The sequence below is a fragment of the Anser brachyrhynchus genome (assembly GCF_964034855.1).
Source record: "Anser brachyrhynchus genome assembly, chromosome: 4".
NCBI lineage: Eukaryota > Metazoa > Chordata > Aves > Anseriformes > Anatidae > Anser > Anser brachyrhynchus.
The window spans coordinates 47324499-47341724 of record NC_137698.1 but is presented as its reverse complement, the minus strand read 5'-3'; the positions used below and the strand labels follow the sequence as shown (position 1 = coordinate 47341724).

Sequence of the window (17226 nt, the reverse complement as noted above, 5' to 3'; positions counted from 1 at the left end):
GAGCTGTGAAAACCGTGTGCATCTGAGTTCTAAATCCTTCTCATCACCCCGAAGCGCCACTCTGCAGGGTAGCAGGCCCTAAATGCAAACTACCTTCAAAATTTTATAACCTGATGAGAAATTTGTCCACTAAAAAAACATTTTTGATCTCATAAGGCAGTAACCTTGCGAGGCAGTGTCAGCCAGGTCTAATTTGGATCTAAGTATTTTTTTTGCTTTCTGCCTTTTAACCAGCAGAGGGAGAAAAAAGAACACGGTGCATGTACGCATGGAAGTGCTCAGATACCCTGAGGTAACACTACTTCCACTGCCTGCGATGCCCATCAGAAAAGGTCTTATTTCTCTCCCTTGCATGTTATTGGATGGCAGGGGCCAAATACCATCTTTTTATTTGTACTTGCAAGTAGTTTCTACGATAAGATTCTACTAGGACTTTGGGGATTTACCATAAAACAACAAAAGGGGAGATGACAAAAAAGGGACTTAAAATATTATAATTTTTCAGCTTTGGTGAGATGAATTCTATGTCAGTAAAGCTGTATACTCTGCAGTGACTCCAGAAAATGTTTTGCTTCCTTGTAATTTAGTAATTAATGGGTTGCTGGGAGTAGAGAAAAAGAGAAAACATCTAAAAACCTTGTCAAACAGTACCGTGACACTTATTCCCAAGCCGTTATCTTTTTTGGCTAGTTCAACCTCAAAGATATCTCCAGGTTTAAGAAGTGCTGCAGTAACCTTTTTAGAATTCGTTTTGTGTGCTGTATTCGCTGAGGAAGATTCCTTTATTTAAAACAAAAAGCAAAAAGAAAAACAAAGAGAAAGGTTTCTGTTAGAACAGAAGTTTGCAGTTAAGACCCCCACAGGATGAGCTTTTGAGTCAGATGCAGCCAAAAGGAGTCCACATGGGAAAGGACCCACCAGTCTGACTCGTAAGACTCATAGCTTTAACTCCTCTAATGCTGCAGTCAAAGTTTTAGTGCAGAAACATGCCTGGCCTTCAGCGGCTGAGTCTTTACTGTCAAAGTGAGCTGGTTGTGGAACAGAGAAACTGTTAACTATAAAACTTCAGTATTACAGCAGCCTAGGGTCTGTTGGATTAATTATTACAACTTCACTGAACTATCTCCATCAGCCAAAAATAGGGATCACTGCAAGTTAGGGATGAATTTGTAGTACTTTCTCGTGTGCTTTCAGCAAGGTGAAGCAGCAAGCTCTCTGCTCGGGCATGGCTCGCTGCAATGAAGTTCTCATTAAACAAGAGCATTTTTTCCTTGATTAGATAATGAACTCCCAAACAATAGGAGTTGAGCTGCTATTCTAGCTACTCATTCCAGACACATCACTACTAATTTATCTAATCTAGGAAAAATTTAAATTATCTTCCAGGTAAATTAATTTATCTTCGGGAGTGGCCATTACCCCACAATCACACTGGACAAAACCAAAGAACTGAAAACATGTTCTCTACAGAATCAGCAAGAGCACTACACATTCATCCCAAAGCAGAATCTGCCTCAACTAAGACATGCCCATGATGTGATATTGGAAAGCTCTTGGAAGTCACAGGAGTGATTTTCTCCACTCATTTTGAACAAAATCACCAAACTAGTAGAAATTAGCTACTAGCATTTGCCATTAGCAGGATAAGCTGCAGGCTAGGCTGGCCTTCTCCCACACCCTTTCACCTTATTCACACCCACAGGCAGCTATTTCATTCCCACTCTTAACACCAATGGGAAATGCTCATATGAAATAAACTATGCCTTTTTATCTGCCTGCTGCTCCTGACTGCTGGAGTAAGTTGCTTCATCCATGTCAGAATCTCCTCGGTCAGAATATTCCACCGACTCTACTACCCCAGGCCTTTTAATTTTTGCTCGAGCACTGTCAGACGACGATCTTCTCTTCTCATTACTTTTTGAAAGCCCAGTCTGGGAATCACTGTTGTTCTGAGGATCCTGCTGGGCTCTGCCACTTGCACGTTTGCCAAAGAAGCCGGCAGTCTGGCTCTGAGACAGGCTGGCACTCTCAGTTCTGGAGTCCTGGGAGCTCATGCTCCCATCCCGCTTGGCTCCTGACAAGCCAGACAAACTCCCTGAGACAGGCCTCTGGTGGCCATGGGACCGGTTGTGCTCTTCCGAAGAGGACTCTGCCTCATTGTCTTGCACGGACGACGGCCTCCTTAAATAAGTCCTGGTTCCATTAGTGAGGTGTGCAGCGTTGGATGATGCTGAAAGATCATGAGACAAGACAGTCAGGAGCTGCTGGTAACATCTTGTCTGCAGTGTTACAGAAATTTCTCAGTTTACAGCCATGCACGGTTTTACTGGTCCATATCACGTAGAACACTTTCATCTTAAAGTGCAAGCAGTGTGTCCTCACTAAAGTTTACCACAAGTTATCTTACTGCTAAGTTCAATGCGTCTGCTTTCAGTCCCAAAACACAACTTCAAGCACGTGTTAGCTGAGTTTTCACAGAAGTGACTGAAGTTATGGGTGGCTAGGTCAGTTGCTCAGATCAGTGAATTAAAGGAAACAGAGAAAGGACTTTACAAAAGTTGTCAGAGAAGGCAGATCGCTCAAACTCAAAGAAGAACTCTTTAATAGTAAAGAATATTTCTCTCCGTACCTTTGGATAGCTTGTCCTTGGGCTGAGAGATAACAAGTGTCACATCTTCAGGTGCATTCTCTATAATTTCTAATGCTGCATGATGGCTGACACCCTCTAAACTTGTGCTATTCACGGATATTAGTCGGTGTCCTGCACAAAATGATTTGTTCAGATACAATCTAACATACATATTTTCAGCCATCGTTGATGACATGAGTGTGCAGGTCTGAACACATTTATGCAAAGCATGGAATAAAAACTACTAAAATTAAACTGATGCTAGGAAAAGGAACCCCAATCATTAATAAGAAAAAAATCAACAACTGATGATATTTCCTTTTTTGAAACTGCCAAACCTTTCCCTGTTATTTTTTCCTGATTTTTTTTTCACTCATTCAACCTTTTCCTTTGCCATAAGCAGAACGGATGCAAAAACAGAAACTGAGAAGTGAAATAGACTGTGCAGTTCAGTTCAAGGCACAGACTAAAATAAATAAGCACTGATATTACATAAAATCCATTTTCTCTCTTTTTTTAAATAGTATTAACAGGATTACATGCACTTTTCCCTAAATCCTGGTATGGATTGGGAGTTTAAACAGTTTTAAATTAGAAAGTACCAATCAAGAGATAGTATCAAAGAAAACCTCTCTCTTTTTACGAATTTTCCATTTTCTACTCCTTCAAGTTTACAATTTTTATTTTGATGCAAATGTCGTTTATTTTCATATTGTCTAACTGAGATGTACATCACCAGTTTTCTAAGTTATCCTGAAGGAATCTGAAGTTTGGCACGTTTAAGGGACTGACTTCTGCAGCCATAGATGACAACTGCACTACATAGGTGTTTGGCCTTTTGTGTCATGTATACCCCTCTCCTAATTTACATTATTCACCTGGCTTTAGAGATCCTTCCAGATCAGCTGGCCCTCCAGGAGTAACTGAATGAATAAAAATTCCCAGATCAAGTTTGCCAGTCTTCTCTCCACCAACTATTTGAAAGCCTATTAAAAAAGGCCCGATGCAAATATGTCAGTGATCAAAGTTTATCTTAATACACTGCAAGTCTATATTTCAAAACAGACAAAAACTTAGTCATTCCAACATATGTAAAGTAACAGAAAATCATCTATACATCTCGAAGAATTCTACATGAAAGTAAACGCTAAAGCTTTTTGATAAAACTTTACTGCGCTCTTGTTTTTTAAGTAAGCAGTTCAGACTTTGTCTAGCTGTCAACTGTGGCACAAAAAACATGCGCAAAAAGATAACATTATATGTCCATTCACTGACTGGATGAAATGTATTTGCACTTAAAATGTTAGATGCTTTACTTAAATGTCTGACCCTGATATTAAGAACGGGGTTCGTCAAACCCCAGTTTTGTGTACTGAAGTGCAACATACCTAGGCTTTCTTTTGAAGCTTCTAAGATCTATCTGCCAATTCTACAAGCTAAAGCTGGCAAAGATGTCCATGATCAAGAAACAAAAAGGTCAAAGATGACAGGTCTCCTCTACTCTAGCAGAACAGCAAAGTAACAGATTGCATGGGAAAGAAAAGGTAAAGTTCATATGAACTGCCTTTTTGGTCAGCTCTTATCTTAACGTTTAGTGTTGACCCTGCACAATATGATCTTGTCGACTTTTTCCCTCTTCAAATTTACAAAACAGTCTTATGTGGAATGACAGAACTATACCCTAAAGGATACTTCAAAGAGCCTCCCCTCAAGTGCAACTGTTATCAAACTAAAGAGAAAAATTACATGGGTTTATGGAAAACAACAACAGGAAGAGGAATGGAATCCAAATATCTCAACTTCCAGACTCACTAAACCTCATACTAATGTTCCATTCAATGATATTATGAGAACACAATTATTTGTTAACAGCTTTATAAGGTTTTCTTCTTTAAAACCTCCAAGTTGTCACAACTGTGAGGTGTCCATGTGTTAGCTGAACACAGAGACAAACTTCAAATGCTAACTTCTATGATGATTATTTCGCAATAATCAGAAATGTTATACCACACGTAATATAGAGAAGCTGAGAAACAGGCTTGCTTAACACCAATCAAGTCAGTAGCGTGTGCTGTTAAGAAAGCCTAGCCTTCTGCATCTTAAACAAATGCCTTAGAAATCCAACTCATGTCTGTTTTCCTCAGTCCTATGATAAATACTTCAAAACAGAACACCAAAACTGTATTTTATTTTCAGCTTCAACGAATATAAAAAATAACAAACTCAACAATTTTAAAGTCACTTACCTAAACCCATTTTTTCATCCTTTTTCAAGTTCACTAAAGTGATCTCTCTTTCTGGCGAGGAAACTCTGCTCTGTGTTGTTTGCAGAGAGTCAGCTGAAAAGCCAACATTTGCTGATCAGGCACGAGGTGAACACTTGCACATGCACATCCTTTTAGGTTTGCCTTTAAATCCTATTCCATAGGAGAAATTAGTCCTCTGATAAACTGAAAAGCTTCTCTGAAGCAGTGGGTCCAGCTTGGATGTTCCAAGCCATGTATGAGTAAAAAAGAAAAAATAAAAAAAATTGCACCTCATCTCATCTTCATCAGGTAAAATCTTTGTTTCCTCCTAAGAAAAGCACTTAGCGTAGTCTGAGCTCACCTGAGCCTTAAATCTTCAAATTGGTAGGTCTTGGTTCTGCCAGGTATATAGATCTGTGGTTATGTACCCTGCCCAGGGACACAGGGCTTAAACACATTGGTAAAAGTGAAACTGGGGCTTAATATATTAAGTTACTAAAGGTTAAGAGTGAATTCTCTTAATGACGGTCCTTTGTTTAAACAGTCAACATTAGAAACATCTTCTAGACCCTATCTTGTTTAAATTGACTTCCACATTTGCAGGTCTAAAGGCTGGTGACTCTGCCGCTTCTCAAATCTGAGCACACTCATGGTAGCTTTATGTGACTTATGAGTGTTCTCAACAGGCTGAAAGAGATCCAGGCACTTAAGAGACAGAAGCAGCATGATTTGGGGAAAAAAAAACCTAAAAAAAAAAAACAACAACAAAACCCACCACAACAACATCTCCTGCAGTTCAAAAAAAGGCAATGTATTCTAAGTCTGACCTCATGACTTTTCTACCTGTAGAAGATGGAACTCGTTTAGACTGGACAGTTAGCTCAGTTTTGCTGTAAATGGTACAAGTGCTTCCACAACAGCAGAAACCTAGTGTGCTCTGCACACCAGTAACAAACAAAAAAACCTGATGCGAGAGAATGTGACAGACTTCTCCATCTGGAAAAGGGTTATGATCCCCACTGCAAAAGTCAAAACACGTTCTTTTGGGACCCTACAGCATCATTAGCCTCACAAGTAAGGGAAATGAGCTTGGAAGGGCATGGCATGTTAGGTAACAACTGTCCAAGCATCAGGCTGAACAGACACCCTCCACAGCAGAAAAGCATTACACAAACGGAAAAATCTCCCTCAAAAAGCCATCCAAAACAAATATTGGAAGCTGTATCTAGCAAAACGTTCCACATCCAACTAAGTGGCAGAAGTATCTGATTTAAGAATAGCCAAGAAACAAGACAGGTTCAAGTGAAGCACTTGACAAGTACAAATTAAAAGTAACTGACTGAAATAATTAAATGGACATGCTATTTATCAACTTACTGCTCTCTTTTAATGGTGTTGATGATGGAAGATTTCCAGAACTATTCATGCTAACGCCTGCAACATGAATGCAAATATTAGACATTATCGTTTTTTTCATAAAGCTATGGAGAAGCTTCAGATTTTACACAGAACATGCATGAGCTCATTCACAATATCAGATTACTTAGTTGAAAAATGACACCAAAGAAGTTATGGTTTAGCAAATTGTGGTGATTAAAGTACTTTGGTCGCAATTCGAAGTTAAGAGAGGGGGGTAGCTCATGCAAAGGCAAAGAATTAAAGAAAGGACAGAGCTTTGGCCTTCACAGCCACTCTTAACTTCAGATAAAATTAGCAGGGTTTTAAGGAAAGGCCTAAGTCAAAGACTAAATTTTGTTACACGACTTGATGAATATACCTAACCTTATAAAGCAACAGAACAGTAGCCTTGTAAGATTTTATACAGTAACAAGCAAGTTTGGGCAGTAACAAGCCACTTGGACCAAATATTTCTATTCAAATTGGTTTGCACTTAGGACCATATTTTCTTTGGAAGAAGCAATGCTGAGTAAATAAGGCTGTACTTTACAGAGGATGAAATAATAAATGTACTAAGTTATGGAATTAAATGAGTTAAGACCATTCAAGCTTTTTAGCAAAGCAGCGCAGACCTTCTCAAACTCTAAACCCTAAAGTTTCAGCTGATGAGTTTCATCCACAAAGAATATATGTCCCCCAGCAGCATCAATGTCCAACATGTAACTAAGATGGTTATTGGACTTGCTGACCCAGAGATCATGGGTTAGCACATGATAACAAGACTAATTGTAAAGCTAAATGCACAGGATAAATGGCTGCCATCAGTCTCTACAGAAATTCCATGCCTCATCTCACTTCTGAGCAGCTGATGCTCTTAATCCAGAAAAAGCTTGGTTCCCAGTTCAGTCCTTGTTTTGTGTGCAGTTGTTAAGTATTGGCACATCACTATTTGCATTTTTTTTATTTCACAGAACAGAATCATAGAATGGCCTGGGTTGAAAAGGACCTTAAAGATCATCTAGTTTCAACCCCCCTGCTCTGGGCAGGGTTGCCAACCACTAGAGCAGGCTGCCCAGAGCCACATCCAGCCTGGCCTTGAATGCCTCCAGGGATGGGGCATCCACAACCTCTCTAGGCAACCTGTTCCAGTGCCTCACCGCCCTCTGAGCGAAAGGTCCACTTCTATCGACTCCCATAAACTTAACATTCTCCCACTTGTTTTCAAATTCCGTAACCAATCAATGTTATGATATTAAACACACAAAAAGCAAGTTAAGGTTGCAGATACTTCAGTCATCCTTGCTTCTGTTATTTTAACAGGGAACCTTCTATAACCAGAAATTCATGACAGAGCTACTAAAATTTTATGTTCCATAATCCAATGATTGAGTTTAAAAGCATTCAGCTTGTTTTTTTGTGAACTTGATTTTTACTGTCTGCTAGGACTTATTTGTGCAATCGGTACCATAAACTATTGATTCTTTGCATATCCGTGTATAGACTCGTTTGTCACTTTCTCCATAGGAGTATTTTTTTTTTTTATTTCTTTGCTACAGTTATTCTGGAACTACAGGCGATGTGTCTGGAGTACTTTAACATGTGATCCCTTTTTTAAGTCCAAATATTACTACCACTTAATATGTATATCAAAGCATTACATCCGAAGCAATTTTAGAGGTTAGTTAGTAAATACCGCAATAGGATTTTTGTATGCTGACCTACAACATAGGCTTGACCAGTATCTTCAATGGATGATGAGTCCGATTCATTTTTCTTTCTTTCAGGACTTCTACTTAAACCTGCATGAGATTTTGAACTTAAAGGGGAGAAGGAGAGAGGGGAAACCAGACAGAGGGAAAAGGAAATTGGGAGAGGGAAGGAAGGATCAATGTAATAAAATAATGGTATGAATAATAAATCAAAACCGATGCATATGTACATTGACTGTACGCAAAGGCATTTCAGGGTGGTCAGAGAGACTCTTACTTGCTCAGTTTTAATGCTCCTGCTGCCAATCCAGTATCAAATTTCGGCATTTGCTGAAAGACTCTTCCCATTATGTCCTCTATTTTTTGGGAGGAAGAGTCCAAAGCAGCAATAATATTTTTCCTTGGAGGGTAAACCGAGATATGGCTCTGACTCAGATCATGAAATGATTTGCTCATAACCCTGGGTCTGTCTTCCCATGAAGTCTTCTCGTTCTTGTCCTTTGAAGAGCCAGGAAGAGGCTGGAAGAGTGAGAGCTCGGAGCAGGACAACCTCTTCAGAATCTCTGCTTGAACTGACAGAGGTCGGACAGCAAGTCGGTTCAAAGTACTGCTGGCCAGGCTACCGGTACTGATTGCTCGTCCCATGTTGAATCCTTTGACAGACTCTGCATGAAGGTTTAGACTCCTAAATGAAGCTCGCTCTGCAGATTGTTTTTTTTTTAAAGAAGAAACAAATTCACATTATAAAACAGAGCTAATGCGACCTCTTTGTATAAGGCATGCATTTTAAACAACCAACTCAAAGCTTCTTTTTTTCCTGTAGGCATAACACCCAAAAGTATGCACCATCATCAGGTACATACATATGACGTCCATGCAGCTTGCTCAAAAAGCAAAGTTTGGATTTAATGATAGTATGCTAACCTAACTGTATGCTACACTGAAGTTCAAAAACACTAAGTTGAAAAACATTTATCCCCTTATTAGTACAAAGATTCGTACTTCCTGTTAAACTGCCACGCCGCCTTATGAACAGGCACTTCACTTCCGTCTGCCAAGCAAGTCATCTTTGTCGCATCTCGAGCCAAGTGAACTGTAAGACTATACCTCCTTTAACCTGCTCGTGCAATTATTTTCCAGAATTTGAACAAGCAGCGCTGCCCCACATCCACGCTATCAGATCCCACACAATTTCCATCCAACCACTGGTTAACTCTCTTCACAAGTCCCTGACACTCTTACAGCCCTGTTGGCTAAACGTGGCAAGGTTTTGGTAGTAGGGGGCCATAGGGGTGGCTTCTGTGAGAAGAACCTAGAAGCAGCCCCATGTGAGGTATGGGCCCCACTGCTGACCAGAGCCGAGCCAATAAGCAATGTTGTTTGCACCTCTGTGAGAGCATATTTAAGACGGGAAAAAAAAAGACGCTGCCACACACAGCAGGTGGGAGAGAAAGAGGAGTGAGGAACAGCCTTGCAGGCGCCAAGGTCAGTGAAGAAGGAAGGGGAGAGGTGCTCCAGGCGCCAGAGCAGAAGTCCCCAGCAGCCTGTGGTGAGGACCATGGTGAAGCAGGCTGTCCCCCCGCAGCCCATGGAGTACCACGGTGGAGCAGGGTTCCACACTGCAGCCCATGGAGGAGACCATGGTGGAGCAGGTGGACCTGCACTGACGGAGGCTGCGGCCTGTGGAAGACCCCTGCCGGAGCAGATTCCAGTCTGGACCTGTAGCCCGTGGAGAGGAGACCACGCAGGAGCAGGTGACCTGGCAGGAGCTGCTGCCCGTGGGGGATCCAGGTTGGAGCAGTTTGCTCCTGGGGGATGGACCCCGTGGTACGGGCCCATATCTGGAGCAGTTCTTGAAGAGCTGCTGCCTGTGGGCAGCCCACACCGGATCAGTTCAGCAAGGACTGCATCCCGTGGGAGGGACCCCACAGCAGACAGGATGAGAGTGACTGTAAAGGAGTGGCAGAGACAAAGACTGACCACAGACTGACCACAACCCCCATTCCTCCATTCCCCTGCGCCGCTCGGGAGGAGGATGGGGGGAAGGCGTATTTGGTTTCTTTCCTTCGTTTCTCGCTTCTCTAGCTTGTTAGCAATAGGCAATAAATCTTACTATCTCCCTATGCTGAGTCTGTTTTGCCCGTCACGATAATTGTTGAGTGATCTCCCCGTCCTTATCTCAACCCTTGAGCCTTTTTCATCGTATTTTCTCCCTGTTCCTCTTCGAGGAAGGGGAGTGAGAGAGAGGCCGTGGCGGAACTCAGCTGCCCACTTGAGTAAAACCATCACAGCTTGGCAGCATCTCTACCCGGTACAAGAACATCAGTTCACTCAGGTGAACTTGGGGACCTCCCCTGCCAGAAACATCCTAAATGTTCTAGCACAGAACAGACAATGTGGACTGGGGTTTGCCAGACTTTATGACCCCTGAAATCCCAATTCCTTTAAGCAGCAGAGAGAAGCAGGTTTTGGATTGTAGTTAAATTACTGTGTCAGCTGAGTCGTGGGAACCGTCTGGGTGAATATTCTTAGCTGAAAGCAAACACGAGATAATATAAGCTAGCCTAACCCCGCCTTATTCAGAGCAAAGCTGAGCTGAGCCCACATCTATTAGCCTAACTGCCTCCTAAGGCTAGCAGGTAAGTTCCTGTGGCTTGGCTCTCACACAGAAGCTTGATAAGCTGTGGCAACATGTTTGCTGGTTAAAACCTCTAAAGGAAATCTGGCCATCTGAACCCTTCATCAACTTCACTGATGTCCTGGAGTCAGTTCAGAGGGAAGATGGAGGAAAAGCAATCCTCAACCACGTAGATAATTCTCATTTTCTGTTAGCTAGTGTTTTAAGCTCCACACATGCAGCTGGGAAATAAGCTGCTTTTGGAAGCAGCAGTGTAACTTGCAAGGGAAACGTTACTTTTTTGCAGGCATCATCCAGCAGCACTACTAAATGCTGAAGCATTCACCTCTGCAGAGCGCATTTGGCTACCACAGCCTCAGCACTGCCATTTGAGGAAGACATTCCTTCCTCTAGTAGGAAATTAATGTCAGAAATTAACTGCAACAGTAACTCAATCCTGCTCTGTAATAAACACACAGATAGAGAGAAGGTTTAGTTGTGGAACACATTTTGTCATTTTAAAATGTGAATTAGCATACAACTATTACCTCCCTATCCACATCAAATAGCTGATAAGCAATGTAAGAATGGTTCTGCTGGATCAGATACACACAAATCTGTTTCCTGACAGTGACAGAAGCTCAGTGATGCTGGCTCTTGTTGCGTTCACATCCTGAGGAAGAGTACCCCCATAAAACATTTTAAGATTTCTATTCTTGACCTTGTACGTACCCTCTGACAATACAACACTGAATTTTCCTATGGATTTCAGGTGAGTGTTTTCTGCCAACCCCATAACTGAGAATTCTCATGTGCTCTAAAATCTTCCTTTGTAAAACTGACTTAACCCTTCAATCTTTGTGGTTTTCTATACACCCTTTCAAGAATCCAAAAGATCCATCTTAAAACTCGGTGCCTGGTTCTGTTTGCTGCATTGACACAGAAGCTGTGCATAAAAGAAGTGATTATCTCTCAAGTTATAGCTAACATCCTTTCTTATGTGCCATAAAATTGTTCCTTACTTTTTTTCCCTGAACTCTGTGTCTCATCTCTTTTTATTCATGCAGAAAGAATGTTATCCAAGAGGCACTCTCCTCTTATTTTCCCAACCTATTTCTTTTCATTAAGTTTGTGTATGTTAAAATGTTTTTTCCCAGGACACTGTGCAGCAAGTGAAAAACATGCCATGGAACATCACAGGAACTATCAAAGTGCTCTCTGTTATGTCTCTATCCTCTGTTATATTCCATGAAAATTCATTCTCTGCCATTATGCACACCAGATCTTCTCCCTTTTCTCAGAGTATTTTCTCCACTTATCAACTGAAATCACATGCGAGTCTGCTAGACACAGTAAAACTGTATTTCTGAAGTCTTTAGAAGCATTTGAATCCTCGTCACTCTGCTACTCCAACCCATGAACGCTGTAAGCCTTAGGTACACGTGTGTTTACTCTGTTGTTAACCCACAATCAGCCCTTAAGAAGCCTTCGACACGTGCAGCTTCTGGGATGATCAGCCTAGAGTTACTAATGTCCTTATTGACCTGTCCTTTTCTTTACTGTTTTGCTGAGTTCTTCCAACCACCACTTTCTGTTTTCTTTTTTAACTAATGTTTTAATAGCTCTGGGAAAAAAAAAAAGAAAAAAAAAAAGGATGCTTCTGCAGATGAATAATAATGCTTCCCAAATACTGCTTGGGATCTCACTGCTCTAACAGAAGGAAAGCAGTATTTGTAATTAATATGCTATTTGAATTAGCTACTTCATTACTGTTTTCTCCTATCTGTATTGCAGTATTTTTTTATTTAAAAAATACTATTGTAATAATTTTATTACTATATATATATATATATATGCAGGAAAGAGAAACAGGGCTAATCCATTTAGGTCAGTGAAATTATGGCAAAAGCAAATTTTTCCCTTGCATTATTTTTCCTTTTAATGATAGAGCACAACAGAATTAACCACAGAACAATCTTCTTCTGGTTATAAATGACTGATGAGACTTGAAACCGCTGAATTCAAAGAAACCTGCACTGCACAGAAATGAACTACTATTTTCCAGATTCTGAAAGCATAACACCTACCTCATCTGCAAGCAACCAAGTTTGCCTGCCATGACAGCCTTGCATGTACTGCCTTTCTTTGCGTTTCAGTGCAAGCTAACACTAAGTGCAGTACCAAGCACCATACCAACGTACCCTGTGGTCCCACTATGCACTAACAAGTTGGTTGCATCTGACTGAATAGAAAAGGCTGCAATATACATATATATTTATATCACAATCTCTACTGCAATGGGGTCACGGACTCCATCCCAGCTAGGATGGTGGAAATCTGGATTAACAGCAACTGGAATGCAGACAGATAAAAACACAGAACAAAAAGACTGAGCAGACAGACTGACCAGAACTGCATTTTCAGGTCTGCACTGACGTCAGGCAGAGAAGCCAGCTCTGATCCAAGTAGGCAAGAAATTACTACAGGGGCTGTTTTTTTCTTTTTAAATGAGTGTTCATCAGATACTTTCCGTCTAGAAGAACACCACTTCACTTTCTATTATATACACACAAATTAGATGGCAATTCCTATCTGAAGAAAATTGACTATCATCAGTGTCGTTCCTTAGTTGGTCCACCAAAAAGTAAATAGAATAAAAAAACAGCTACCCTCTCCACTTACAGATGCAGCAGCATGAAATGCTCCCTGGTTTATTTGCCCTAGTGAGTTCACACAGTTTTATCCGTAATTCCACATGATGAAATCAACGCATTTCACATTAAGCAAAATCTACAAATCACATTTAGGAATTATCTTTTTTTTCCTAAAAAATACCAAAAGCTATTATTCAAGATTGGAGAGCACTACTAATGACCTATTTTTAGATTCCTTGTATTTAAAAGGAACTGCTGGCTGCCAGCTCTGTGCGATTGCCAACTCACTGTCTCAAAATAAACCTAGCTAGTAGATTCTCCTTATACATTCTCTCTAAATGTAGAGCTACACATGTAGTGTGAAGCTGAAGTCCACTTTTTTCTCCTTATAAAAATACATATAGACTGCTATTAAAAACCACCACAGCACCACAGTCCTTACCAATGTCCTGAGTGTCTTGGTTGCTCTGCCTGGTTCTCATCTGTAACTGGAACTTATGCTGGGAAGAGCAGAGATGCAGAAGGTACTGACAGGTCTTACTATTGTCAGTCTGAAACGCATGCTTGATACCATCTGATGTGTTCTGCAAAGTTATTTTCTTCTTCTACATGATGGGGGAAAAAAAAAAAGTTTAAGACAGTGATTTCTTTTACCCTATGAATAATTTTTTTATTTGCTTTTGCATAATGACAGCATTCAAACTTTCCTGAAAAAAATGCATCGATGGGAGAGATTTCTGTTTAAAATAGGGGTTGAAAGTAATTTGAGATTTACAAAGAAGCACTTTAAAGCTACTTCTGGGCTAGCTGAGATGGTACTTCATTATTATTTAATTAGTCTCTGCTACTGTTACTGCTGAATAACAACTAGCACTGTCACATTTAGCAGGATGAGTTTTTGAAAAACCTCTCCGAAATTTACGGGGGCTGGTACCGCTCAAGAGAAGAGGAACTACAAGCCCATCTATTTATGAAATCTATCAGCTAATGCTTCAGGTCTTTTTAAGATTCTTGAAATTTCAATTGACCATTACAATCCTAGAACAGACAACACAAGCTGCAGCTTTTCAATATGGTATCAGAATTAGAAGTACTGTTTTCAATACCTCTATAAAAGCAAGCATTGGCAGCTCATTAACAACTGACACACAACCCCCAGTGTAAGGTATGCTCCCTGAAGTTGGCTGGTATAGCCCAGACCAAGTGTCTCACCCACTGCCATCCAATATATCACTTAGCTTAACGACTCTTTTAAACACCTCAGCTGACAAGCAAGGTTGGTGCAACAACTCTTTCCAGAGAGCACTGGCATTTGCCAGTACACGGTCCACTGACACAGGATTCTCACCCTAGGGCTCCTTCACTTCTCAGGTGCCATACAGGGTGCCGTACAGCAGCGTGGGCAGAGTGCCCAGAAATGCACTAGGTAGGTAGAGCTCTTCCCCACACTCCCAGTAGCCTCTGATCTATCTTTGCATTAGTTCTTTCCTAGACAGCAGGGAAGCCATGTTTCATACCATTACAGATTTGCTGTAAAGCACTTCAAAACACAGGTGCTAAAATCTCTTCTGAGGCTGGAACCTGAGCAGCATAGAATGCACGCTAGTAGAAAAGAAAAAAAAAATCAAACAGGGAAAGAGGCTGACTTACACTAAAGGATATTTTCTTTGTCTCTCTCCATGGGAAGCGTAGTACAGGTGTGCGAGCACCATTGTGGACCTCAAAAATAACAACTCCTTTGGAGCACACTCCCAGAAGGATACCTGTTTGGGATCTCTTCTCAGGCAACACATGATGAAGATGAATGCCATATTCTGTGAGCCTCTGACACAACTGCATAGATCAACGCAAAGAGGGTCTGAAGTTAAGGATACATAGTACAAGTACGAAATATATATATTTATGTATACATATGGATTTTGGAAAAAAAGATTGCTCTTCATCTGGTGATTCCACTTAGGTTATGAATGTGATGATAACACACATCAACACGAACTGTTCTAGATGGTTTTAAGTCTTGGCAGTATCTGCTGATACACTGGCCAAGACCACAGCAAAGGATTCATTAGGATTCATTACAAAATCTAACAACTCAAGTATGAATAATGAAAACTGAAATCAAACTTTCCACACATTAATTGCTAAGAATAAATTGTAACCAGTCAGATGCATTTGTTCTGTTAAGACATTTCTTAAAAGCAGAATTATATCTACGCTTCCATTCCGTGATCACGGTAAGGCATCCCCACAGCTGAAAGAAGCAGTTTGGCTCACTTTGCACTCCCAGTCCTTCTTCTCGCTCTCTCTTCAGTACTTGCTTAAGGGACTGATGCAATGAATCAAACGAAGAAATCCAACTGCTCTCCCTACCCCGCCCCCAGCCAGGCTAGATTTGGGTAGGATCAAGTCCCCAGCTCTTGCTCGCTCTAATTCCTGGTGGTTATAAGAATGTTTCTGCCACATGAGCAACAGCCAAGACCACCTCTGCCACTGCGGTCTCTGAGTGTGCCGCTGCAGTGCAGAGAGTGACTCTGGAAATACAGTGTAATAGTTATCCAGCATCTAAGTTGCATACTCTCAGATGCTTAATTCATTTTCAGCCATTGAATCAAGGCAGGACTTGATCATTATCTCATGAGCAACAGCAGCAAAGCCCATAATTATATTTCTTAATCGGTCCTTTTAGAATAAAGCAAGTATGTCTGCAATTATAGTTTTCCTATCATCGTACACACTATCTGCAAAAGGAAGTCTGCTTGGTAATGTTTCTGGCTCGCTTTATACCATGTGTCCTAACCAGCATAAAAGGTATTAGATCTAACAAAACTTTTCATGATTTAAATTCTCTTTTTTCCCCACAGCAGAAAGAACAAACTAGATAGGGCATGCAGGCTGTGCTGCCTCATAATCATGGCTTCCTTTAGAATGAACACAAGAATCAATAGTTGCTTTTAATTAACCTATTTGAGCTAAAGCAAGAAGACTACTGATGATGGAAAAAAAGCATAAGGGATTTTCTCCTCATCTATTATGATTTTTTTTCCACTTTTAACAATTAATCTTTTGAGATCTTTTCAGCTTTTTTCCTTTCAAGCTGGCTTCCTCTGATTTCATTTGAAGTCCATGCACCCAACTTCTCAAAAGGAATTTCAAGCAGTCAGACTAAGGAAGCAAACAGTTACCACTTACCTTCAAGAATTCTAACTCTGTCTCTTTTTCAGAAGCACCCACGTAAGTGCTGTGCAATTTTGGCAGCTCTTCCTTGATGTAGGATGTATCTAGTTTCTCCATCACTCTAGCTGGGACATAGTGTTCTAGTCTGAAATATGACATGCCATGCACCTACAACATGAAACATTTTTGTGACAGCATTTCCATATGCTACGGACTATATGGGTGTGACTGAGTTAATTTAGCTTTAAGGTTAATTTCAGGCAGAATTGCACATTTGCAAACTCAGACTGAGTAAGGGGACGGATTCAGACTCCCAGCTGTGACCCACAGCTTAGTTTCACATATAGTTTCAAAGCCCATCCAAGCCTGACTCCACTTCTACCGAATAGGGAGGGTTCAACATCTAGATCTTGAACTAGGTTCCGCAACAGCCCTGTGCATGTTCTCTGTTAGACTGTAAGAAAACTACAGTTGTCAGCAGCATATTGGCTGACCTTTTTGTCTAGGGCAGAACTGTGAAGCATGCATGGCTGCTCACAGTCCGTTCTTTTATTAAGCAGCAAGAACACAAAGAACACAGTTTCTCAGAGATGAAATTGATGGTGTACCTCTGCCTGGTAATCTCCATACTCAGCTTGAAGAGCTAGGGATGCTAATAATAAGGCTGTCTCATCATCACAGTGCATCCTGTCTTCCAAGATGTCCTTCCGCAACTGCAGATAATACTGGTGACAAGTGAGAGTATGCCTAGAAGAAGGAAAACACAAAAAAAAACACAAGAAAACACACCATCTTTGGT

The 17226-nt window shown here is 40.9% G+C and overlaps 1 protein-coding gene across 7 annotated transcripts in view; it reads right to left on the bottom strand.

The window, feature by feature from the left end:
• The window catches only part of PTPN13 (protein tyrosine phosphatase non-receptor type 13), a 114634-nt gene that overhangs the window by 22938 nt on the left and 74470 nt on the right, over positions 1 to 17226 (bottom strand). For 6 of the 7 annotated variants that reach the window (XM_080591676.1, XM_080591678.1, XM_080591675.1 and 3 more), the window contains 12 exons: positions 17036 to 17174; positions 16443 to 16595; positions 14904 to 15086; positions 13696 to 13858; positions 8260 to 8683; positions 7992 to 8089; positions 6253 to 6309; positions 4876 to 4968; positions 3508 to 3615; positions 2630 to 2761; positions 1764 to 2230; positions 637 to 780 (listed from right to left, as the gene is read on the bottom strand). In XM_080591676.1, the coding sequence (XP_080447802.1) occupies positions 637 to 780; positions 1764 to 2230; positions 2630 to 2761; positions 3508 to 3615; positions 4876 to 4968; positions 6253 to 6309; positions 7992 to 8089; positions 8260 to 8683; positions 13696 to 13858; positions 14904 to 15086; positions 16443 to 16595; positions 17036 to 17174 (2161 nt within the window). The remainder of the gene's footprint in view (positions 1 to 636; positions 781 to 1763; positions 2231 to 2629; positions 2762 to 3507; positions 3616 to 4875; positions 4969 to 6252; positions 6310 to 7991; positions 8090 to 8259; positions 8684 to 13695; positions 13859 to 14903; positions 15087 to 16442; positions 16596 to 17035; positions 17175 to 17226) is intronic. The other variant, XM_080591674.1, reaches the window with a different exon arrangement.